Source organism: Clavelina lepadiformis, chromosome 5 (assembly GCF_947623445.1).
Source record: "Clavelina lepadiformis chromosome 5, kaClaLepa1.1, whole genome shotgun sequence".
Taxonomy (NCBI): Eukaryota; Metazoa; Chordata; class Ascidiacea; order Aplousobranchia; family Clavelinidae; genus Clavelina; species Clavelina lepadiformis.
The window spans coordinates 18363714-18388701 of NC_135244.1; the positions used below are offsets into that span (position 1 = coordinate 18363714).

Below are 24988 nucleotides of genomic sequence, written 5' to 3' on the forward strand. Positions count from 1 at the left end.
ATTTTACAAAAACATAATCTTGAATAGAACTTTTGACACCCAACAGTAGCTTTCTTTCTTGCTTTAAATCAGTCTTTATAAATTGTAAAGTAATGGACAGCTAAGTGGGCTTGCGGGAAACCTATTTAGCGATCCACATTTATCAAAACCAGACGTTTACAAGCAGAACGCTTAGCTTATAGCAGCGTTTCTCTACAAATATTTTATGCGACTCAAAATCGCTTGTGAAACATTTCCACGAAATGGGTACAGGCTACGACCACAAAATAATATCTTAGATTTAATGAATTTAATTATTAAAACTGCAATAGTTGCTTGTGAACAGAATATACTCGTGACCCGTCAGTGCAATCCAGCCGACCATAGTTTAGGACTCTCAACCACGCAACTTGCAACCTTTGTTTTGAGTAACGCTGACCTACAGCGATGCTAGTGGTCACGTTTCATCAGCTGTTTCAAGCTAACTTCATTTTCATTATGACGCACTTCTGTAGTTTTATTGTAATAAGGGTAGCCAAACTTGTCTCCATGATGATTGTGCACTTGCATACTAGACCCATTGTTTTGTAGGAATCTGACGGGCAAATGTTTGAAAATACTGAAATTTATTAAGATAGACAGAAAGTCGTTCCGTCTTTCTGAAAAAGTTTCTGAAAAACCGGTATAAACGGACATGTAGGTGCATTAGTGCGCACCTACAGCCTGCTATGAATATGCCTACATATCAGTGTTGACCGTGTTATAATGACTCGAGTCACATTTTCTCAGTCATGACTGGACTTCACTCGAGTCAAACGTCCTAAGCGACCTAACTTGACTTAAATGTTGATACTAAATAACTCGAGTCACATCATGAAAGCCTAGTTCTGATTGCAAAAAAATAAAAAATTTCATCTTCTACCTAAAGCTCTTTCAGGCTTTGGGTTGCCAAAGTTAGCTAACAAAACTAAATATTTTTCTAAAAAAATTACACTTCCTTTGACAAACGTAGCCTATCAACTACTTAGACTAATTTTGAGCGATGACATTATGATAACCATTTTAACAGCTGGTATATGGCATGGTTGGTTTTGGGGTTGGTGATAGCCTTACTTTTGCACAATGTACAGCTTTAGGTATTAGAGTATATCTTTCACTCAATGTCCCTTTCTTAATATCGATACTGAAAAGTACTTTTTACTGTTCTGTTTGCTTTGCTGCTAGCAATAGTGCCCAACTGCTATGGTGCATTACGACTTGTTTTACAGTTACATGATTAGTATTCTAGTCAGGGCTGCCATACTGTCCTTCTAAGATTTGTCCTTATTTTGATGGTCTGTGTCTTAGAAAATGTTTTGTCCTTATTTTCATTTGTGTCCTTATTTTTGTCTTATACTTAGGTCAGAGCTTTCCATATTGGTCATTTCGATATGCCTTAGTGTGCCGTTTAGGACCAAAGATAGGAACAGCCTAAGTGAAAAGACAGTTAAGTCTTTCCTGCAAGTAAAAGTACACTTAGATAAGACCTGCCGCGAATAGTGTCTTGTTTTTTTGTAGACACATCGCTTTCTCCTGCAGCCTTTCACATTGAATTGAGATGTTGCCTGAATACCTTCCGTTCAGCAACTTTTGTTCATTTTTTATCTTATCTTGTTTTCTGGTTGTTCTGATTTTTGAGTCTAGATCAATGGCAGTCCTGATCATAACTGGAAGAAAGAGCTGCCTTCAAGGCAGCTCACTTGCACAATTTGGTTGGCAATGACACCTCAGTAGCACTATGAAAACCGCCTCACTGCTGAAGTAGTTACCATAGTGCACAGTTGTTAACTTATCATTTAACAACACTGATTTGTGGAATGGGGAATTTGATAGCCTTGGGAAATACTACACTAATTCACAAAAAGCGAATCTTGATTTTTGAAAAAACACCAATACTAGTTTTTGAAAATGAGAAGTTACAGAACATTTTATTGACATCATCTGCTTAGAGGGTCCCCAATTACTTTTTGGCACAATGTACAATAAATAGTCCTACAGACTCACTACCTAACCAATTCATGAACACTGTAGATGCAATATTAAAGAAATTTGAAATTTTGGACTGTTTTGCCTTTGCCATGGATTTTGCTTAATTTGTATTAAATGACCTTTGATTAATGCACCATAACATTTTCCCTCATCTTTTTAGCCATCATACTGTCATATCAAGGTAGTTTAATGAGGCAGTAAGATCGCTAACTGTTGGGAAACAAACTGATGAAAACCGTGCAAATCGATGAAATCGGATTACGAACAACGCTTATGATGCACATCGAGTTTGTGTTATCTGAGTAAGAATCCCAGCCAGATGGGCGAAACAAGTGCACTGTAGCGGTAGCAGATTAAAAGTTAACTACCTTGTTATACAAGTTTAGAAAGCTTCTCGTAACTTAAAGCAGAAGGTCTTGCAAACCAGGCTTGAGTCATGACCCAATATTTGTCGACCCTTCATCCATTTTGCCTGCAAAAATTTAGCATAGAAAGTTGCACTTTTTTGCTACATTGTAAACCCAACTTTTCTAAAACATTTAACTCTACAAACTCTGCAAAATATTAATCTAACTGGTTATTAAGCCCAGCTGCTTATCTTGCTCATACAATATCCGAGGGCTGGTGATATTTATTCCTATTTATAATCATAAACTGGTAACTTGGCATTCTTCATTAGAAATACTACGGTTGCCACCAGGTATAATAACATCAAATACAAGACACAACTGGTGAGATTAAATTCAATTTAAAAATATCATTGGCCTGATGAAGCTAAATTGAATGTTATAACGAATCGTTGGCAGAAATGAATTTATGTATCTCACCTGTTGTGCCTTGTATTTGATGTTGGCATCCTTCAGTTTCATTGCTTTCCTCATTGTGATAGGCTTGTGTTGCCCCTTGCATCCATTTTATTGAAAGTAAAAAACAAAATTGGATTGTTATGTTTTTCTGAATTTTTTTTGCATAAATTATATTTTCCATTTTATGCTAGAGAATCCCTGAACAAGAACAGGGTTTGTCAACCCCATGGAGGGTAGATTTGCATCTCAGTCTCATTGTTAATCCTGATGAATGTGCTGTTGTCATTTCTGCAGTTGGATTAACATGAAAAACTGCTTTGTAAGCGTTTTTTAACAGGATTTTGATATTGTGTAGTTTCAGGTTGGGCTTGACATTTTTTCTATGTAAGTTTCTTTGGGTCTGTTTCCGTATAAGTGCAATTACAAAGCTGAGGATGGCCGCCACACTTTCACTACTTGGCTGGAGTGAATTTATAGGAACGAAAAAGAAGTGTAAGTATTTCCATATTTTTTAACAAAGCCACTTATAATATTTAGCAAATATCTGTTAAATGGTATGGTTGAACATTGCAGTAATAAAGTATTAGTCAAAATTGCACAATTTTATGAAATTTGCTTTTGATTATCTCATTATTACTAATAAATTTACCACTAAGTTTTTCCTATTACTGATTGTGTAGCTCTGGTAGAACTTCCTATTTTTTTGCCTTTTCTAATATTTACGAATTGATGTTTTCTGAACAGGCTCTGCTGAGTTTGTAAATGAAATTTTGCAGACTCTTTTCCCTTGTAAAACCGATGAATCTTTAAGTGGAAGGTCAGTTCTTAATTGAAGATGCAATATTTTAAGATTTTATTTTAAGTTTTTTTCGAAATTTTATGGAACAAGTTCTTGACACTCTTTGCTTTATTAATGCAGGAACACCATTGGGTTTTACAACTTGGACAACCATATTAACCGAGCGCTTAACGGTCTCATAACCAACCACAGTAATATAGCAAGTTCATCTACTGCCTCAAGTACTGTATATATATGAATTCTTCATTTTTTTTCATCCTTTATGGTCAACAAATCATAATTAACGATTTTAAAGCAATGTTAATGTGTTGATTACATTAAATGAAATGATACTTTATTGAACAGCCAAGAAAATTATTTCCATATTCAATTATAGTTTTAAATTACAAAATTTTTTTTCACAATTTCACAAGTTTCTCAATTATTTTTCTAACACAAATGTGCACAATTTTTTTTAGTTTAAGTAGATGTTTTTCATACTTGATTGGATGAAAGATATAAATTGCAAACATCTAACAAGTTATATTTACATATAATCGAGGCTATTACTTTTATTATGTTTAACATGATTTCTCTTCATAAATCACGTATGACTGCTTTACTGTGCATATAAATATCATGTTTTGTCAGGCTCAAAATCACCAAGTAACTCTTCGGGGCGACACAAAAGTGGTTACATGAAAGTTTTCTTCGGTGAAAAGAAACAAAAATGTGTTCATACACCTGCCCATGCTGATGGTACATGTCTTTCGAATTGTGGAAATAGAGATTCATTTCAAATATGGTTGATTTGTCTTTGCCATATTTACCAAAAACATAGAATCTTTGTTTTTAAGGTGGTTTTGGGAACCAAAACTGTCTTTTAAAATTAATTTAGCAGTTAGCCTTCAAAAGTCCAATTTCTTCAAATTTCTTTTGTGATCTCTTTAAATTACTTAGCGGTCGCCAAAGTCAAACCTTAAAAAAACTTGTATAGAACGTATAATGTGAACAATGAACACTGTATTAGAGTTGTAGCAGTGCTTTAACGGCAAGCCAATCTTTTTGGTGAGAAAATAGTTCAACCAATATTTCTTAATTATTTATTTCAAGGTTCCATCGATGGACGACTTGGGAACTCTAATGAGGTTGGCTTGCAAAGTCATCCTCTTGATAATGTGCCTGGCGATAACTTGGCAGTGATTGGAAGCAACAACTTTCAATCTGTCAAAGCTTCACACTGTGTTTATAAAGGTAAATGGTTGCTAACTCTCATGATTGTTAATTTAACATAAAGCATTGCTTAAGTCTGCTAATTCAAAAAAGAAAGAAAAGAGGTATTTTACCTCCTAATCTTTTTATTTTTCACACTTTTTTAATTGTTGTTGCTACTAGCTCGAGTATCATTTTGCTTACAAATACTTTGCTTTGTTGCTGAAACCAGGCAAGTGGATGTATGAGGTGCTGTTAGGAACACCCGGACTTATGCAACTGGGTTGGTGCACCTCGCAGTGCAAGTTTAACAGAGAGGAAGGTGTTGGGGACACCAAGTCATCCTTTGCGTATGACGGTTACCGTGAAACAAAGTGGAACGCCAGAAGCAGCACCAAGTATGGAGAGGTAAGAATTATTTTCCCCTCTCTTATGTTTTCCTCCTTTGGTAGTTTTTGTGATGTAAAGTTGTTGAATTTTAGTTTAACATGCTCTACGTTAGTTTTTTGTGTCTTGCATACACTGTAATTGTATTTTGCAAATTTTGTCACAAATTGTTTTAAATTAAAATTTAGATCAGTTTGTTCACAAAATTTTTCTTATTGTTTTCAGGCTTGGGAAGCTGATGATATTGTGACCTGTCTGCTGGACCTGGACAATAGAACCGTATCATTTGCTCTGTAATATGTTGTTTATTTGTAAGACAAGCCATTTAAAACGTATATAATAAGCAAAGTGTTTCCTTAGAGACAAGTTGTTACCGCGCACTGAAACACAGCTGCTGACTTATTTATACCAATACCGTGATACCATATTGGAGTGTGGAAAATATGTTGTTTGTTGCAAGGATGCCTAGCGGTAGACTTATTATTTGATTACCATCTTTTTCTTGTTTGCCAGCAATGGAAAAGACTTGGGCATTGCATTTGACAACATAGCCACTGGACCAGGAGTTGCTTACTTTCCTGGACTCAGTTTAGCATATAAGGAAGTGGCTTATTGCAATTTTGGTCTTAGACCATTTCGGCACCCTGTCCCAGGCTATCGACCATTGCAGGTTAATGTTTACTTTGCAAACAAATTTCCCTGACATTTTACTTATAATGCACAAATGGCTCTGAGTCTGGCTCTGTTGCCACTAACTACACTTGGTGCTGGTAATTACTGTGCCCCAGGGAAGATTAAAGTTGACTACGAGGTTAATCCAAATGTGCAAAGCCATTACTAAATCATGTTTTGTTTTACATAGAGTCCTCCGAATGACAGCTACGAGGCTGAATATCTTACAAACAGCTTGAATGCTTTGGCGTCCATTGCTGAAACGAAATCGGTAAACAAAATCATTGTGACATAATCACTATGATTAAGTTAAAACTACAGTATGATCACATTTTTTATTTTGAGCGTGCGAAATTCCATGTGATTTGGCACATTATGAAAACCACGCTAGTAGTAATAGTTTATATCCCAAGCGCGGAAAGGTATGTCATCATTATTTTTAACTTTCCTCTATTTGTTTGCAGGCTCTTTATTCCCATCTTGACCCAGTCAGCAAGCACATCATATTTGCTCACATATTCCAAAGGCTGGTTCCAGTGTTGGTAAGTTATTATCGGTTTGTTACAGGTACACTTGGTTTTGAAGTTTTTAATTTTTATTTGTTTCTGTAGAAAACTTTGTACAACGTGGAAGCATATTTTCTTCCATTTCTTTTATCCCTCTGTGACGTCAGAAACAGAAAGGAAGAAAATTTTTATGAAGACCTGCATATTATGCTCAGCTGTTTATGGCAATATTCGGAGGTACGGACACAAACATAGACATATATGATTCCACCAGTCAGAAGAGAATAATAATTAATTCATGAGTTGACAAATTTCAGGCTCGTGAAGCTCGCGATTGCATCAACAACATCTTCGGGAGTGTTCTCAGGAAATACAGATCCTCTCCTGTTCATGTTGACTTCATCCTTCAGACCCAGTATCTCACTTTCATGCTTGGTCTTTTCAAACACAAGCAGACGAGACGGAACCTTGCTCTACATTGCTCATATCCTTGATCATTTCAGTCTGGACTTGATGACCTTAATGTTGAAGATTTGTTTTCAATAACTCCCGCAGGGCCATAAGTCTAAGATTTTCACATTCAAGTATATTTTGATTTAATTCTGGTAATTGTGTTTGCATAATTGGTTGGATTGTTGGTTTACTTGAGCAAAAGTATGTAAAATAATTTAATTTTTCAAAAATCCTATTCAAACCAATTCAATTTTCATGTATTAGTAATGATGTAAAAGTCAATATTGATTACAGTTTACATAACTACTGGTGAATCCACCTTTTCAGGCTGCATTGTTGTATAATCCTTAACTGATAATATTCACATTTGACAGACAGGCTGAAATTCCAGCCTTATTTTGCATCAAGCAGGTTTCAAAGCACAGGGAAGCTGGACTGAGTGAACTTATTCCTATGGTTTGGGCTCAAGTTAGTTATTTTCTTCTCAATTATCATTTTCTTCAGTTTATCATCTATGCAAATTACTAAATATTTAATTGTAATGGATTTGAATTTAAACTAGAACCGCATATCCCCATTTGGTGGTTTACAACAATTTACAGATGAAATATTAGAACCGTAAAAATGTCAAAACGTTTCAATAACTTCATTGCAGGATCGTGATCCGAAAGCAACATATGAACGTGGTTACGAGAAACTAAAAGAGAAAATGGACGGTAAGCTTTCACTTTTAACTGCAAATAACTGAAGGTGCGAAGTCAGTGGCATATGAATTTAGCTTCTGATTGTTAGAAAACATAACTGTTTGTGATTACTTACATACTAGTCCAGTTGGGGTTTTACTGTAGATGCCAAATGTTAACAGTACAAACGCGTTTTTTCTAAGTACATCGCTCAAGCAATTCTCTTGTGTCTTTTGTTGTGCAGAAATCAAGCAGTTGCAACGGGAGATTATGGAACTAATGGTTTTGGATGGAAATCACAATGTAAGTTGTTGACATTACATGTACAGTAAATCATTTGCCTTTGGTATGCCGCTTGTCTCCGGGCCTTGTTTATTTTAAACAAGTCTTAGAAAGAAAATTAAAGAACATGGAGATGTATTTATGGGTCTTTTTCATGAGTGATTTAATTCTTATCTGTGGAGTAAACTTTATAACACCTATTGTATAGAATTTATTATCACTCAAAGAGCAAACTCAGTTATGATCAATACTTTTCTATAATAACCCAAGTATTCATGGGTTGTTGAAAATGAATTTACAATCAAATAATTTACGAATGAATGATTAATTAATTATTATTACCATTAAACAGTGGTCTAGTTTTTATTTTACATCCGATTTAATATTTTATTTTTCATATAGAATTTCGCAATCAATGGTGCGCTTGTGAAATATTTTCGAAAATACATTGAAAACATTGTTTCAACTACCCGAGTAAGTATTTTTTTCCTTTTTGAAACAATTTAGTTCATACTAGAATCTAGCTTTGCATTTTTCCCACATTCTATGTTAGTTATCTGACGTGATTCATTGCAAAACTAGGAAAGCACCTAGAAAGCAGATTTTCGGTTAACGTTTTATCTGTTGAGTTATGCAGCTCACTCGTGTTTTCTTTTTCTACTTTTTGTGCGGCTTTTATTTGAGAGAAACTTATAAATGTTTATTTTTAACATCTTCATCGTAGCTTAAACCTAAGATGAAATCTGAATGGGAACCCCCCTTTTATAATAATTTATTTTTACCCATGATATTTTCTCTAATACTAAAAATTTGAGCCACGTGCACTTGGCAATGAACCGCGTGGCTTAAATTTTTTGTCTTATGTGTCACGTCATTTCCTCAAGTTTGTATGTTTCCCCATGCGGCCTATAGAATTGTTTTTTTTTAACTTTTTTGTGCGGTGGTCACAATTTAGGCAGCGCCATATATCAATGAGTGTTTGCTACGATATGTTTGAGAGGTCGGAAATACACTGACGTAGTTATATTTACATTTTTGTTTATCACTATGATTAACGCAAAACCGAATAAACAGGTAGGAAGATTAATATTTTTTACTGTTAAAAATATTTTAATGGTCAAAGTTAACCAAATCTGCATTGAGTGATCCCATAATACCTCACTCAGTTATGCGTTTTTCTCTAACTCTTTTTCACTTTTTTTCTATCTTTTTCTCGCAGAACAGAGTCGGCTTTGGCGTAGAATTTTCCCCTCTCGCTTGGCCCCTTGTGGGCGAATCGGCTTTGAACTATGATGATTTTATCCTTGCCTCAAACCCAATGAGTTAATAATACCCAGTTTAGCTAACAACCGGCCGCAGACTTAGACAAGAAACTTGTTTTCCTTAAGAACAGACTACTGGTAGTTCTAATTACAATTTACAATTGCTCGCCATAATCAGCCACAACTAATCGATAAAGAATCGATTATAGGCTCTTGCTATGCTTTACATTCTCGAATCAGCTTTGACCTTGCCGAATCGGAAGTAGTATACCTTTACAAAGAAAAAAACGGATGTTTGCTTCATCAATTAGCATTTTATTTTTTCAGCCGGAACATACGATGGTCTGTCATCCGATGGTGTTGCACGCCTTCATACAACATCTGCTTGACGTTATCAGAAAATTATGGGATCAGTATGCGGCGACAAAACCCAACTACGTCCATTCTTCTGGTAACTACCTTGCAGCTACAGTACCCATTTTAACTTGCCAAAGCATTATTTTAGTTCAAATCGTGATGTAACCTTCGGCGGTAAGCAAATGGCTTTAGCCGTAAATCGATATTTTGGAATCGTTATGCACCTTAAAGGTAAGGTAGCCTGTCTTATACCTTTGCCCTTTCCACAGAGGGCTTTATACCGACCGAGGTCTTTTACACTGATTCGATCGATTATTTCGACCTGCAACGAGTTGGCGGCCTTAAGTCCTATCTCTTCAGCGAGTACAAAGGTGAGCTTCGTGAATCGTTTTAAAAATGTTACGAACGTCAGCGGCTGTTGCTGCAACCGACATCGACCGAGTCGAAAACGTAGATGAGCGGGATTATGTTTGGTGTGCGTTCATTATACATACCGATATATATCACTTGTACGGGGGCACACCGACTCGATTTTGATGCGACTACAGTTATAAATACTTCAATGAACCTTTGCTACTTATCAAGTTAAAACGTAGAGGTTATGTTTCTGCCAAACTAGCTGTTTGTTATTGTGACATCATACCTCTCTCAACCTTTGGTTTACTCTATCCAAAAGTCAATAAACAACACAGGTAGGTATTACTGCCATTATCTTGCTCGCAACTGGCCCCTTGTCAAAGACTTGACGCTGACCAGTGTTTTGTTTTGTTGGGTACCACAAAGAAAAAGTTAATCCACTGTGTTGATTTATAAACGAGCGGCTTGACGATGCGGTGGTAAATAGAACCTAAATCAAGTTTTTAACCTTTTTAGACGGTATCGCTTTTTGTTCTGACGAGCCATGCTGTATATTTTAGCCCAATAAACCAAAACATGAATGAAATGCATTATCCACAAACAGGGGGTGTACATTCGAAACGTATTTTGTTACTTAAAGTGAGGGCAAGTCCAAAAACAAGTTGGCCTTAAATCGAAGATTAGTTGCCAGTAAACAAACTGGTGAATGGATTTTTGATAATGTGTAGTGGTTAAGCAATTATTGCCAAAATTGTATCGCGAATTTAGTCTCCTATTATGACGGAGATGGCGGTCATTACGACGTCACACTGTAAAAACAACAGGCTATGGTTTGTATTAGGTAAGGTAGTAATGGTAGGTTAGCTAAAGCGTTTCGGATGGAATACGTCTCCATAGGTAGGTGACTAGTAGCAGGTAATATTTATTTTCAGCATAGGAATGTTACAGATGACAGCACATAAACTGGTAAAGCATTCTTGTTTTTACCGCAGTTAGGCCAGAGCCGACAGCCAATACTAAACTGTACAGTAGGTTACCATCTACATTAACCAGTACAAATACCCCAACGGGAAGCTAGTTTAGGCTTATTTAAGGCAAAATGTTTCTGTTATGCACTTAAGTACGCTTTAATTACACCTATTACTATTTACTTGTTGGCCACACGAAACATTTTATTCATACTGGATCCTTATACCTGAATCATCCTTATTGTTTCTTTTATTGTGTCGTAATAAGAGCCGCCGACTACGTCATACTTTGGCGATGGTTTTGCGTTTTTTGCCATTTATCTATGGACTTGCCCCTCACCCTAAATGTTAAAGTAACCTGCTAGTTATTAACGACTGGCTGACCCCTCCTAATCTGTCACTTAAACAAACTAGCGTCTAGACTCTAGACTAGAGTCTAGAGTCTAGACTAATTCAAACTTCCATCCAACTTTTTATATAGTTACTTTAAAACGATATATACAGTTATAACTATCACAAACAAAATCTTCATATAACGGACTTGAATATTTGTAACTAAGTGCAACAGTAAGTTTTAAAGTAAATGCATTATGAAGTGCTACTATCTGAATATACCGTAAGTTTACTAAGCTATAAACAAGGCTATATTATGATACAGATACAATCAATCACCACTGAATAAAAGCGAAAACATTATACACCAAAACTCAATAATTTTTGTCGCGTTGACTTTTCCTATTTTACATATTATACATAAATCTGTTAGACATAATATAAATAACCTATATAGATATAAAATCAGTATGCTCATTGCCTCTGCTTGTAGGGGTATCATGAAGTTGAGATTTAGGTAGTGACACACAAAAAGATCGAAAATCTTAAGACACAATCTTCCGTGAACAGTGCAGCGAAAAGTAAAACTACTTCCTTGTAATAAAACCAACGGCTCCCTGTATCAAGAAGAATGTAATTCGGAAATCTCGTTTTTGTCTCTTTGCGTTTTGCTTGATCGATCAGTCTTTGTAGAACGAAGCCAGAGTTTGAATATCAACGTTTCCTCCGGTGAGTATTACAGCTATGTTCTTTATCGACGCAATCCAACCTACCGCCTCTTTCAATTTCTTCGACAAGACTGCTGCGACCGCCGCGCCTGCTGACGGTTCTATCAGCATATTCATGTGTTTGTGCACCAAACACGTTGCTGCCTTAATTTCTTCATCTGATACTAATATGACGTCATCAACGTAATCACGTATCATCGGCCATGTGGTGGAGCAAATACTACCGCGAAGGCCATCGGCAATGGTTTTGGAGTACTGGTCCAAAGTTGTCAGCTCGTTATTTTTAAGAGAAAGATAACAAGAGTTGGCCAGCTCTGGTTCGACGCCGTAGACTATTGTGCTAGGTTTTATCGACTTGGCCGCCATGGCAACCCCACTAATCAAAGCTCCGCTTGCAACCGGAACAACGATAACTTCAACTGACGGATTTTGTTGCAAAATTTCAATTGCTATTGTGCCCTGACCGGAAATGACTGAGGGTTTTCTTAGACAAGAAATTTCGTCTCCTTCTCGTTGATCAAGTATACGCCTAGAGAGGGCAAGTAGCTCAGAATATATTGGTTTACATTCTACCGTTTGCGCTCCGTACGATGCCAGAGCTTTTTTCTTGTATTCCGGTACCGTTGACGGTATCACAACCACAACCGATTTGTCAAGAATCTTGCCCGCAAGCGCCAGGCCGAGTCCAAAATTTCCGCTACTGCGGCAAACCAGGCATTTACTGTCTTTGTTAGAATTGTTTGCTGCGTTTAGAGCTCCTCTGATCTTGAAAGATCCAGTTTTCTGGAGATTTTCCGCTTTGAAGAATAATTTGAGCTTGCTAATATCATCCAAATAACTGTTAGTCACCAGGGGAGTGCAGTCGATGTCATCCTTAATGCTGTCGTATGCTTTCAAAATGTCGTTGTAATCGCAGAAGTATTTGCTTTCCTTTGCCATTACTCTGCTAATCGACTGCCGAGTACAGACCACTCAACAGACACGTACAACAAGCTAATCACAGACAGATGGTAGTCGGAAATGTGAAGCAGAAATGTACATGCATTTAGATACAGTATACGAAGAGTGAATATAACAGCCAAAAATACTTCTGTGTATTGTAGCAAACCTGGCTTTTTTATTTGCGCTTCAATTAACCAGCCTTTTCAAATAAGCACCACTCAGACATATATAATGTCACAGTGATGTCAACAGTCTGGCAAAATAACAAAGGTAAGTGAATTTACTTAAAGAATGATGATTAATAGCCCTTCCGTTTGATTATAATTTTTCAACGGAAGCACGTTTGCGTCTTAAGTTGCACGAACAGGCAGCATCTGTGGATCTTAGGAAACGCAGCTGGTATACAGCATATGAAATTAAATACTTAAAAACACTTTCGTAATGACTTGAAATATCTGATCAAAGCAATAACTTCCCGTATCTTTCCCATGCTTAACTAAACTTGCTGTTGTCCTCATTCCGTCCCTTGCTATAGCATTATTTCTATATTTTTTATTTCGAAGTGACTATTTCACTGTAAGTAGGTCACGCAGCCTGTTGTTAAAGATAGGCGGTTAGGTTAGGAGAAAGGTTATGGAAAAAAGTTGATTTTAGCTAATTAAGGTTTTAACGCTCGATTTTTTCCGGTGAAATAGTGGCAGACTTTTTATTTTGTTTCTATGTTGATGTTATTTTTTTCAAGAAACTACCGTATTTATTTCGATATAAGTTACACCCCTAAACTCTGATTCAATAAATGGTACAAAATTTTTTCACCAGATTTTAGTTATAAAAACAGCTGTATACTTATGATATACTGCAGGGGTGGGCAAACTTTTTGTACTGAGGGCCACATTTGAAAAAATGTTGCAGCCGGCGGGCCGCACATTCTCATTACAAAGTAGGAAAATTTACCCGGTGTGTAAATAAACGCATATTCATATTAAACACAATTTTTGTATTCCACACTCAGTTACGTTTAAATCTATGCAATCATCATCACAAAATTTAATGAGACTTGTGCAACTGTTCACAGTTTTACGGTTACGGTAGGCCTACGGTAGCCGCTACCGTAATTGTATTTTATGATCAAACAATTGAATCAAGCAATGCGTGAGAAGTGTATGTTGCAATACATGCGCGACTGACGCCTTACGGTATTACGGTAGCCGCTACCGTAATTGTATTTTGTGATCAAACAATTGAATCAAGCAATGCGTGAGAAGTGTATGTTGCAATACATGCGCGACTGACGTGTGTGTGTTTACGCACTGAAAGTGAAGAGAAAAACACACTCGTAAAGGGAATAATATTTTGTCGGGAGCACGACATATGGCCGCGGGAAAGTGGCCGCGAACAAACTCACCGGGGTCAACTGAACGTGACGTAAATTGACCGCAGACAAACTGACTGTGACATAAACTGGCCGGCGATCAAATTAACCGTCGATAAATTGGCCGGCGATCAAATTAACCGGCGACAAATTGGCCGTCAAAAGGTCAAAATTTTAAACTCGGTAGTATATGATATGTAAAGAAAATATTTGTTTGTAACTATTTCCTTTGTTTTTAACAAAATTGTTTTTTATTTCAATACACATTGAAACGTTTATTGAAATAAGCAGAAGTGACTAGATAGTGAATTAGAATTTTGACCTTTTGACGGCCAATTCGATAACCAATATTCTTGGAGCACATCCCCACACGCGTGCGAGACGGGAGTACGCATTAACACGCGCAGTGTTTTTTAAGGCGTTTTGAGGGACCGAAACGGTCCGTTGAATTACGTGAATGTCGTCCGTCTCTCAAAAATCATTTTTCTGCAACTACAGCAGAAAATTAACGATTACCGTATATGCTAGGGCAGGGGTGGCCAACCAGTCAGAGACTAAGAGCCTCACTTCTTACTGTGTTAACCGCAAAGAGCCACATCATACACACTATGATTTATGACGCTGTTTCTTATTACGTCATAATACTGCATCAGATATTGTTTCATCCTTATTCTGGGTCGAAATCTGATGTAATCAGTGATTATTTAGCAAATATCAATTGAACATTAGCCAGTAGAGATTACTTTTCTGTATTATTTATATGCCTAAAATAGGTAAAATGTGCTCTCTTTCGGAGGTTTAATATGAACGAAAGAGCCGCGTAACACCGGGCAAAGAGCCGCGGGTTGGCCAGTCCTGTGCTAGGGTATAAGCTAACTCAAAACATAAAAGAAAAAGCGATGACGTATGAGAATAGGCAATCCTATCATGCACAGGGTTGCCAATGTTGCCATATTGGCTTTATCCTGCCAAATTCTTCACCTTTGGCGTTCTTATGACGTTTGTCATAAAATTTTAGGCTAGGCATTTCGACATTTTTTGGGGAAATGTATTTCAAACCAACTTTCTATTTGAAAGGAATGCATTGCCTGGAATGGTGCTAATTTTAAAGAAAAATATTTTAGTTTTCGGTAAACTTGCAAGCCGCTGACTAAAAATTCGTTATGGGTGAGTTGTCGTTTGGTTTGACCGATGTCCGGAGGTGAATTTTACCCCGCCGAAAGGCGTTTTGTAAAATCTGCACTGTTAATAATAAATAATTCGTTTAAGTAACTATGGTTAAATTTACATACTGAGATAACATAACTGCGGTCTCCAAAGTCAAACCTTAACAAAACCACGCAAGTGAAACAGGAGGACCCGTTAACATTATCAAACGTGTCGATGAACCTTTGTGCATGACTGCGATTTGGTCTTTACTCGTTACGTCTGTTACATGTATAAGTCGCACGCGTTTATGAATTACACCCTAAGCTTTTGATAAATATTCGCTTCTGTGCAAAAGAATGCGACTCATACCCGAATAGATGCGGCAGTATGGGCGTTCCATCATATACACCACTTAAGGAGCCGCTGATCCACAGGCTCCACTTTTGCATATCTCAAGAACAGTCAGTTATATTACGAATTTACTCCCAAAACATTATAGCTATATACCAAGTTTAGTGAAATACGACTTGGTCGTCGGGTTTATTTTAATTAAAAACAATCATAAACGACAAGCGATGTCAGGACACCGGGTGGTTTATAACGGATATTATGACCTCTATGTCATTAACTGTTAGCGAAGGACATGCATGTTTGCCGAAAGCAATTACGATGCTTAAGTACGAATACGTTTGCTCTACTCACCAATTCTATCAGACCAGGGTTTCCATATAGAGAAAAATCTTAAGGGGTTATGACCCCATTCAAAGAGATAGGCTTTTCAATGCAAAGTACATTAAATCAAGAAGCTTCTATCGCAAAACCACATCATAAACCTCCCCTGAATTTTGGCTTGCAACGAGATCTAGGTTATGGCTGCCTACAGTCTTAATTTGGACAGAATCGTTGTACTCAAATTTCTATACCAACCACCTAAACTTTACAGCAAGTTTTGAGCTTAAAATTTTAGGACAAATACTCCAAAATACCAAAAATTCATACCCACACCAAATTTACAGCTTAGCCTAGACCTGCAACCAGCTATTGCCAAAACAATAACAAACTAGTCCACATCGACGTCACATGCGCATTGGACCGAAAATTTTCTTCATTTTTTTAATATGACGCTTTGAGTGCGACATCGTCACAATCGACGTGTTGCCGGCTCAAAATTGTCTTCCTATAGGGAAGTGACCCCTTTAGCCGGCTAACAGACGGTAGATGGTTGGTTTCTGTTCCCAGACTTTCAAAGAGATTCTCACATTAAACAAGCTCTGCCACTAAGATCAAGATAACATTACTAACATATTAAACATAGTAACTCTGCAGGTAAATTTTTGCGCGCAATAACTAAAATCTCAGTTCAGCATAATTTAAACTGCTTATCTACGAACGCAATGACAGAACTTTGCCGAAAAGCTCGTCCTATTTAAAACATTCATTGATTCATTTTATTTGTCGCCATAATTAAGGGGACGAAACATTGTGCTGACGTGCGTCTTAGTAAAAAAAGTTTAAGACCATTCATAGCGTCTGCACGGCTACCAAACCAAAGAACTGACAAAACTTTTTAATGAAGATAGTTTTACGTGTTACGGAGCATTTAGCTGTTTTTATAACCATTTGTATTACCCACAACGCATGCTATGAAGGCGTGAAAAGAGAAAAACCGCCATTACGAGAACATATAGCCAAGAAAATAAGGTAGCGGTACGAACCGAACCCGGGTTTAACCTTACATTTTTAGAATGTTGAAAGTAATGTTTTATATCTAAATTATTTTGTTATATTGGAGACTCGATGGCCTCAGAATCGATACAAGAACATGCGCCATGATATCGTTAACTGTTTTCTGTAAAAGTTCCAACACTTCAGTGTGCGCGCTGCAGTTTTTTCTTCATAAATTAAAAACTCGCTTTCATCGTTGTTTTCGTTGGCCACAAACCATAAAACTTGTGATCCATAGAAAGTTACACGGCTAATTTTAAGTCATATTTTAACCGTTCTTGTCTTCACAGACGAATTGGCAAAGGAAGGAGTTTCTGTGGTGAGAGGCAGAGGCGGCAGAAGATCAACCAGTGAAGAAAATACCTGGAACGAACACAATGCATTCCTCCAGTTCTTTGATGAGGAAGCGGCTGGTTCCTCATTATCCAGTCTCACCAGAGATGACGGTAAGTTAAGGAGAAACGCTTGAAATCGTCTGCTTTTAACGAAGTAGAAAAAGGAGCAGCATTTCTAGCAACAGGAAGAGCTGTTTTTGAAGAGGAGCAACGTTTTACAATCTTATCTATTAATACAGATAACCCAGCTTAACTATTGGGATCATTTACCCGCTTACTGGAAGTCTGTATCCCGGACTTATGATTTTCCATGAATTTCATCCAGACTCGGACCTTGATTCTTTTAACCCGGTTCTGAGATTGGCTCGCGCCCTCCTCAACCAGAGCAACAAGATGTCCGGAAGAGATCGGAGCATCACTGTGAGCAGGAAGCGATCTCCGAGTGATGAGGGAGATGCAGACAAGCTTCCAACCAAAATCCAGCTGATCGAACTCACTGACGGATGTCTCCTCCTCTTTAGCAACATCATCTACCAACACATGGATAAGGTATGAGGAGTGTAGTTTGGATGGGTGGTAGAGTAAATGCTTTCCCACAACTGTCCGAACTTGCCCTTGGTTTCCTGCGAAAATCGATTATTTTCCCAAAAACACTCAAAACAATTCATAGGAATCAGCAATACAGATAAAATTGTAACGTTGCGTTAGCGTTAACGTTGTAACGGTACAGAATGAATGTAAGAACAAGTCTCGGAAAAATCACACATCTTTCCATCATAGTTGATGGAGTTTTCTTTTCCTTTTGATCGTGCAGATTCACTCAACCCGCACAAAGATCGTCGAATACGCCACCGCGCTCAACGACATCGAATTGAAGATCAAGAAATGCCAAAACTCTGACGTAAGCATTGCAAAGAAACCGGGAAAACGTTGGCAATATTTTACGAATGTTAACACGCAATTTAATCGTTGTTTCGTTGCAGCAGGACGACGTCAGACAAACCTTGTCACAATCCCACAACGTCTTATTACGTCATATGACGGAACTGTGTCGTTCTATTGCTTGGCTAAAAGCATCTGTTTATGCGCCGGTAATTCGCTCTAGTATTGTTGTATTGTCACATTGTTAAATATTTGATTAAAGTTTTGTTATTTTACGGCGCCCAAAGGATATTTGTTTTGTAACATTAAATGAGACATTAATTTTATCATAAACTCCTCTTCACTTTCTATGTTTTCGTTGTTTGTATTGAATGTCTGAAACGTGATAGAAATATCACACATTCCGCAGCATTTAATATCTTATCTTAATTATTTCGCCTTGCCAGGAGTCGCAGTTCAATCTCTGGTGGTTGTTGCAAGTTTGTGTGAGAACAGCGCACAGCGCATCAGCGAAGGGAAATCTATTCACATTTATGCCCGAGTTTTACCTAACAGCTGCTTCGAGGTAAGTTCAAAACATTTCAGTTGTTAAACTTCATGTCGATTGAATTTTGGAAAAAATCCAAGTTGTCGAGAATACAACTTGATTTGAAATGCGACTGTAATAGCCAGACTGATAGATTATTCAGAAACTGCCAGAAAACTGTTTGTAATCGTAGAACCAACCATATCGTATAACATCATATATTTTTATGTTCTGTGATCGTAATAGCAACGGTCCTTTATCAAATATACTATCAGGATATCCCCTTGAGCAAAACTGCGAACGTAGCAGCGATACATCATTCACGAAAAAAAAATCGAATTATTATGCCAAAAGTTTTATGTCTTTTATTCAAACATTTGCTCTGATTTTTCTGCTCAGATTGTACAAGTGTCTACGGGAGTACTTCGCGCCTTCGCAGTCCTTCGAGAAACTTCCAGATTTTCAGCCAACTCTAATGCAGTTTATCCATTTTCTCAGTTTGTTTCACTGCGACAGCAGAGTGGTTAATAATGGTAAGCTTGAATGTTCGTCAAGCTTTACTTGTACGCGGACGTTTCGTTATCTTCCGCACCTTAAAAGATTTTGTCCAACGCTTGTTTTCCTTTCTGCTTTAATAAGAATGGATTTTATGGCGATTCTAAGTCTGTTGTTTGCACAGATGTAAAGACAATGCTTGCTAATACCATCACCACATTTATCACATATCCTATGCAATTGCGTGCAATCGAAGCTTTGCCAGACGAACAGTAAGTCAATTTTACATTCATGTTAAAATGATTTTCTTGAGAACATCACACGTAAAGAATAGGTTCTAATAACGGCTTATTTCTAATACTTTGTGTGATCTGTTTTAACAACCAACGCACCTGTCATGCAGTTTACACACATTCGTTCGCAACCTTCTTTATGCTTATGACGAGGACAAACCTTGGACCAGCGTCGGACATAGATTGCTTGCCACGCTGTGGAGGGTAGGACAGCCATACATACATACTACTTCTAATTTTTGTGAAATGAATATGAATAAGGTTTATCCTTGCAATCATGAAATCGTTGAAACCACTGTAAAAGATTATGATCCTATAGGCTGGTAATAACTTTCACTTTCATGCAGTTGCACAGTTACGTAGCATAAGTTAATTTAATTCATCCAGGGAAGCGGTTTCGCCATGAGATACGACCATCCTCCATACGTTGCCAAAGTGAAGAATCTTCTCAACCGGGAACACGGTCAGTTGCTTTTATATTTCATTATCTGCCTTATCGCCTGCGGTCACAGTTTCAAAAAATGCCTGCTGCATTTTGCCTGAGATTTGTTCGTATTAACAAATCTTTGGCTTTCATTTTTCCACGTATTGCAGATCCATACGTCCCGAAGAAACTTTTATCCTATGTAAGTGACCTTCTGCTCAAGGAACCGGTCCTAGCCGGAAAATTCGTGTACAGCATTCTCGAACACCTCAACTGGAGCTTTTCAGAATTTGTCAGCCAGTTACAAGAGGTAACCAGAGATGGACTTTTAGTCTCAAGTCGTTTAAAGCTGCACGAAAACATATTTATTCATGTTTTTGTGATTTATATTAAGCTACCACAAACAATTAAATAATAAACAACGTATTTTCATATCAATGACAAAGTAATGTTTTTATGGAATAAGCTGAAAATGGCTGAATAATTTCATTAAAGTAATAAGTTTTCGTATTTCATCCATACTTAACTAACTACGATGTTGATCTCCTTATTTGGTGATGGTCTAATTCCAATGCTTTCTATTTTATTAATTCCGGTGTTGATCTTACACCTTTCATGAAATTAATAGGGTGTCGAATAGCCCAAATAATAAACGTTACAACTTGTGCTAAACTATTAGATTGTTGCGTTATGTCTATCCTATACTTTTTAAAGCAATATTTTTCTTAAATGACAAAGTCTACTTAACTTCGTCGTTAGCGAGACGATTTAATTTCATTATTTCTCAACGCAAGGTTCAGCAGCAGAACTCACGTGGTTCTTACAACGCAAGTGGTCTCCTTGCGTCACTTGACGCACAAGCTTTGCGTCAGCTACGTATCGTCGACATGCTTTTTGAGCTTTCTGTGTCTTTGATGCGAGTTCTGGAATTGACTGTCGCTCTCGCCCCGGCCGTCTTCCTCGACTGGCCTAACCGGGACACTGCTGAGACGCTGGCCATATGCCTAGTCCAGGTTTGGGTTTAAATTTTATAGTTTAACTTTGATAAAAATATATGTATAAAAAATAAAATTTAAGAATGTTGCCGAAAATACCAATTTTTTTAAGTCAGAGGCATTTTATTAGACTTGGGAGTTAAGCTTTGAAACGTGTGCTTCAAAATGACACTTTTTCTTTGCTTTGTAGTGCACCAACCAAATCTTAAGCCGGGTCACCTTGAAAGGAAACGTTTTCGAAAAAATTGTTTCTGGCAAACGACCAGGTGAATATACTTATAATAAGTGCAATGTTTTCGAATACTTTTTACTTATAGTTATGGTTAGTACTTGTGTCGTTCATTGTGGAACTAGGAGTTATATATGACCCGGTTCGTCTTTTTTAAGCATTCCCTTTGCTGAGTTTCCCGTAACTTTTGGTAAAGATGTGCGGGATGATAACAGTAGCTCGTATACCTTACATGTTGTACATTCACAGGTTTGAGTAGTTTACAGCACTACCCTTTAATGACCGCGGCTGCTGGAATATTACAGAACTTACTAGAGCAAAGTGATTCGGAATGGTAAGTCTGTACTTCTGATTATATTTAATGACCTTACTGCTGGTTAAATCGGTTAAGAGTTTGGTATTAATACTTAAATAGTTTCAGTGTTTGGTTAGTAACAGAGGATTATTACAGATGTAGAAGCTAATAATTTCTTGAATTGTATGTTGGTGGTTGATTATTATGGTTAAATTATAACGAAATGATTTGCTTGTTTCTTAAAACAATGTGAGACCAAGTAGCATGATAGTCGGCAGAGAAAGTATAAATTATAAAGCAAATGGTTGAAAACTCAGATCCACGTAATGCTTTTAAAACCGTTACTAGATATTACGAGGGTGACAAGATCGCTACTGATATATTTTATTGTCAATCGTCATAATATTTTTTCCCCGTTTATGACGATTTGATAACATACAACTGGAAACCGACAACACCACTTTGCTGATCATAGCTAGAGCTGATGTTTATCGGCCACCTGGACTAAATGTCCGGGCAGGAATCTAGCAGTCACTGGATTGTGTCGTCATCTAGAGCGCGCAGATCTTGTATTCCGTAGCTGGAGGAGTACGATATGATGTGGCTGCGGTGTGCTCCTCCACGCCACACTCACAGGCCGCAGAGTTTAACACTTCCCAATTGTGGAATGTTGAGCGAAAATCACGTTCTGCTGATTGTCCCTAATCCACACTAATTCTCAATGGTGTTATATTGCAAATTTGATAATAATTAAGAATGATGATGATATTATTATTAGTGATGCACTTGTTCGTGTAACTTTTTAACGCTATGCCATTATTTGGACTAGGTTACAGCGCTGGGTTTTGTATTGGTTGAATTATTTTCCGTGATCAATCTGGCAGTCATGTTCAACTCTCACAAAACTGTGTGTTTCACTGTCCAAGCTGTCTTTTTGGCAACGATTATTCTTTGAACAGTTACGATAGGTTGAACTCCGTTATCTCGTTTGCCTTGAATCAATACAATTAGTTACAAAAGCAATTTTTTAGGGCAGACTGGATCTGTGCATTTATGTGCAGTTATATGCTTGACCCTCTTAAATGGGGTAAACTTGAATCGATGTTATTATGTAATTGAGCTTAAATCGGACTTGATTTTTATCGGTTGTACACATGAATTGCCTAGAAATAACGAACTCTTATTCTTTTGTGGTTAGGTAGGCTATTGCCGCCAACTACATTGTACATCACCTATCAGGTTGGGGATGCACATTTTACAATGTGCATTTATCCAACATGTATGATATTTTTACACCAGCGTGAGAACAGGTGTAGTCTTATTTTCAACATCATCTTGTTACTATAGGATAGGATAATGAACCGAATTTCTTGGTCAAATTCGCGTTCCCAAATATCGCTAAAGTTAGGTTGTTACAGCTTATAGCTATTCCAGCAAGTCATACCGTTCCTGATATCGGCTATAAAGGTAGGTGATATTCCACGGAATCTTGGATTCACTTTATTTTGAAGCTGATTTTCTTGCTGTTTAGAACGCTACTACAACTTGTTGAAGTCATAAGGCATAATAATAGTACCGGTATGTTTGAACAAGTTTGTCAAGAGCCGGAGAAACTCGTCCATATTTATTTATACGACGTGTAGTGTGCACGCTGTGGAATGATTTGCTGGTTATTTCGCGGTTGGTGTGTGTGCCGCAATGTTTACTGACAGGAACTGTTCCTACGCGTTTTGCGCTCATGTGTATGAACTTAGTGAGTATAGCGCAGTGGTTACGCACAACGACTGGACAAGTTTAGCTCTAGCATTGTAAGCTTAGTGTATGTTTCAGTTCAGTTTCTGTGCATTCAGTTTATGCTCCACTGCCGCTAATGATTATTACAAGTCATTTGCAAGACTGAACAAAGTTAAAATTATTTGGTTTTAGCGGTGGATTTTACAGCAATGACAGGGAAAGAAATATTTCTTCATTACCTCATCACTGCTTTACATTCTTACAGACCCGCCGTACGTAACGGCCATTTGTTATTCAAAGTAAGAACAGAACAACAAGAATTCGAAGGCTTTGTGAAAGTTCATTGGCAGAGTGTCTATTCGTGATTTCATTCATAAGTAAAAACAGTCAGTAGATTTCTGTCTATACTAGTTAATTTGAATAGAAACGTTCAACCATTTATTTAGCTTATCTTTACGATTGGCTATTTAACTTGCCGTTTTGTTAGCCATTTTTTCTCTACCTTCCTTCCTTTACCGTGTCCTATAGTTTGGTAGTCTTGTGATGTCGCGTTTAACTTGAAATGTAGAAGTTTTGGTGATATTATATGCACACAGTTCATTCACTTGCCAAGGCGCGTCCAGATCAAATTTGCCGTACAAACTACGTAAGCTCTTGTTGAAGAAAAGTGGGTTTAGCAGATATTTGTACTGAACACAGAATGAATATAATTTCGGTTACACACTTGAAAACCGTACAAAATTATTAGCTTTCAATATGGACTAAGCCGTCATTTCAAGTTGTGCTTCTGAACACAACATACCGGAACGGTGGACTCGATGAAGGTGAAACGACCTTCGTTCCGGTTTCTGGGCAAAAACAGAAAAAAGCTTGGTTTGCCATCACACTCTCTCCACTCATGTTATCACCTACACTGTATTTTGCCTGTTGGGTATGCAAAGGGCGTGTTTAGTTTGTCGATCTGAATTCGTTACTGTTAAGCCAGCAAAAATTTTTGAGAAGGCAAGGAAATCATCGCATGCTTTTGTTTCCCAGCAAAGCTAGTTTATCCTAGGTCTAAAATGTCCAGTCCATACACTCTCCAAAATGAGGTTTTTGCCGGTCTCATCTTTTACGGCTCGCTGGCGCTGATCAAGACCGTGATGATGTCTATGTTGACAGCCTTCTTCCGAATCCGAAACGAGTCCGTACCCAGTCTGGAAGACGCTAAGATGATGGCCCCGAATGACCCGGACAAGCAGAAAGTGCTTTTGCAACCCAACCAGGATGTGGAGAGGGTAAGCAGTGAACGCCCAAACTCCATTGTCTGATGTTGCTTTTACTTCACCTCATAAATATTACGTCGCATGCAGGTACGTCGTGCTCATCTGAACGACCTTGAAAACGTGATACCTTTCGTGCTGTTGGGTTTGCTTTTTGTGGGCACCAACCCCGATCCTACCACAGCACTTTGGCACTTCAGGGTAAATAATAGCTGAAACATCTTACTAACAGACCGTACTAATTGGGTTTGTTGCTTTTTGTATTACTCAAGACTCTTTGTTGCAATAGATATTTCTTGCTGCTCGCGTTTTGCATTCCATCGCATATGTGAACGCACTGCGCCAACCTCTGCGTGGTATCGGGTTCGGAATCGGCCTCTTGGCCTTTGGTTCGATGGCTTTTCAAACCGTCCACGCACTGTGTTGAATACTTGGCATCCAACATCAAGTGCTTTCGATTAGAAAAATTATGGAATTGGCGTTAATCATGATGTAATAAAATTACAAGTTTAATCGTTTGAATATTGTTGTGGTAGTAA

At 37.6% G+C, this 24988-nt stretch overlaps 2 protein-coding genes and 1 pseudogene across 3 annotated transcripts in view; 2 read left to right on the top strand and 1 right to left on the bottom strand.

Moving 5' to 3' along the window:
- Positions 1–3145: 3145 nt before the first annotated feature.
- The window catches only part of LOC143459218 (E3 ubiquitin-protein ligase RNF123-like), a 42838-nt gene continuing 20995 nt past the window's right edge, over positions 3146–24988 (top strand). Inside the window, exons 1-31 of one of the 2 annotated variants that reach the window (XM_076956262.1) lie at positions 3146–3305; positions 3558–3630; positions 3733–3833; positions 4243–4350; positions 4705–4845; positions 5036–5211; positions 5416–5483; positions 5704–5860; positions 6053–6133; positions 6327–6404; positions 6474–6605; positions 6686–6851; positions 7186–7289; positions 7477–7537; positions 7749–7807; positions 8189–8260; positions 9376–9499; positions 9675–9776; positions 17270–17425; positions 17640–17863; positions 18129–18215; positions 18298–18405; positions 18643–18761; positions 19122–19255; positions 19402–19489; positions 19621–19714; positions 19898–19973; positions 20105–20244; positions 20729–20947; positions 21120–21195; positions 21408–21492. In XM_076956262.1, the coding sequence (XP_076812377.1) occupies positions 3248–3305; positions 3558–3630; positions 3733–3833; positions 4243–4350; positions 4705–4845; positions 5036–5211; positions 5416–5483; positions 5704–5860; positions 6053–6133; positions 6327–6404; positions 6474–6605; positions 6686–6851; positions 7186–7289; positions 7477–7537; positions 7749–7807; positions 8189–8260; positions 9376–9499; positions 9675–9776; positions 17270–17425; positions 17640–17863; positions 18129–18215; positions 18298–18405; positions 18643–18761; positions 19122–19255; positions 19402–19489; positions 19621–19714; positions 19898–19973; positions 20105–20244; positions 20729–20947; positions 21120–21195; positions 21408–21492 (3467 nt within the window). In that variant the 5' untranslated portion in view covers positions 3146–3247. The remainder of the gene's footprint in view (positions 3306–3557; positions 3631–3732; positions 3834–4242; positions 4351–4704; positions 4846–5035; positions 5212–5415; positions 5484–5703; positions 5861–6052; positions 6134–6326; positions 6405–6473; positions 6606–6685; positions 6852–7185; positions 7290–7476; positions 7538–7748; positions 7808–8188; positions 8261–9375; positions 9500–9674; positions 9777–17269; positions 17426–17639; positions 17864–18128; positions 18216–18297; positions 18406–18642; positions 18762–19121; positions 19256–19401; positions 19490–19620; positions 19715–19897; positions 19974–20104; positions 20245–20728; positions 20948–21119; positions 21196–21407; positions 21493–24988) is intronic. The other variant, XM_076956263.1, reaches the window with a different exon arrangement.
- On the bottom strand, positions 11183–16275 carry LOC143459219 (serine racemase pseudogene; annotated as a pseudogene).
- On the top strand, positions 23106–24962 carry LOC143459224 (microsomal glutathione S-transferase 1-like). The gene is made up of 3 exons (XM_076956270.1): positions 23106–24464; positions 24540–24650; positions 24739–24962. Exons 1-3 carry the CDS (start codon positions 24249–24251, stop codon positions 24874–24876), a joined length of 465 nt encoding a protein of 154 aa, XP_076812385.1. The 5' UTR covers positions 23106–24248; the 3' UTR covers positions 24877–24962.

Excerpts from the sequence above, each read along its gene's own strand:
- LOC143459224 (XM_076956270.1), top strand. The coding sequence starts at position 24,249 with ATGTCCAGTCCATACACTCTCCAAAATGAGGTTTTTGCCGGTCTCATC. Across the intron at positions 24,465-24,539 it reads CCAACCAGGATGTGGAGAGG|GTACGTCGTGCTCATCTGAA; the intron begins GTAAGCAGTGAA and ends CGTCGCATGCAG. Across the intron at positions 24,651-24,738 it reads CAGCACTTTGGCACTTCAGG|ATATTTCTTGCTGCTCGCGT; the intron begins GTAAATAATAGC and ends TTGTTGCAATAG.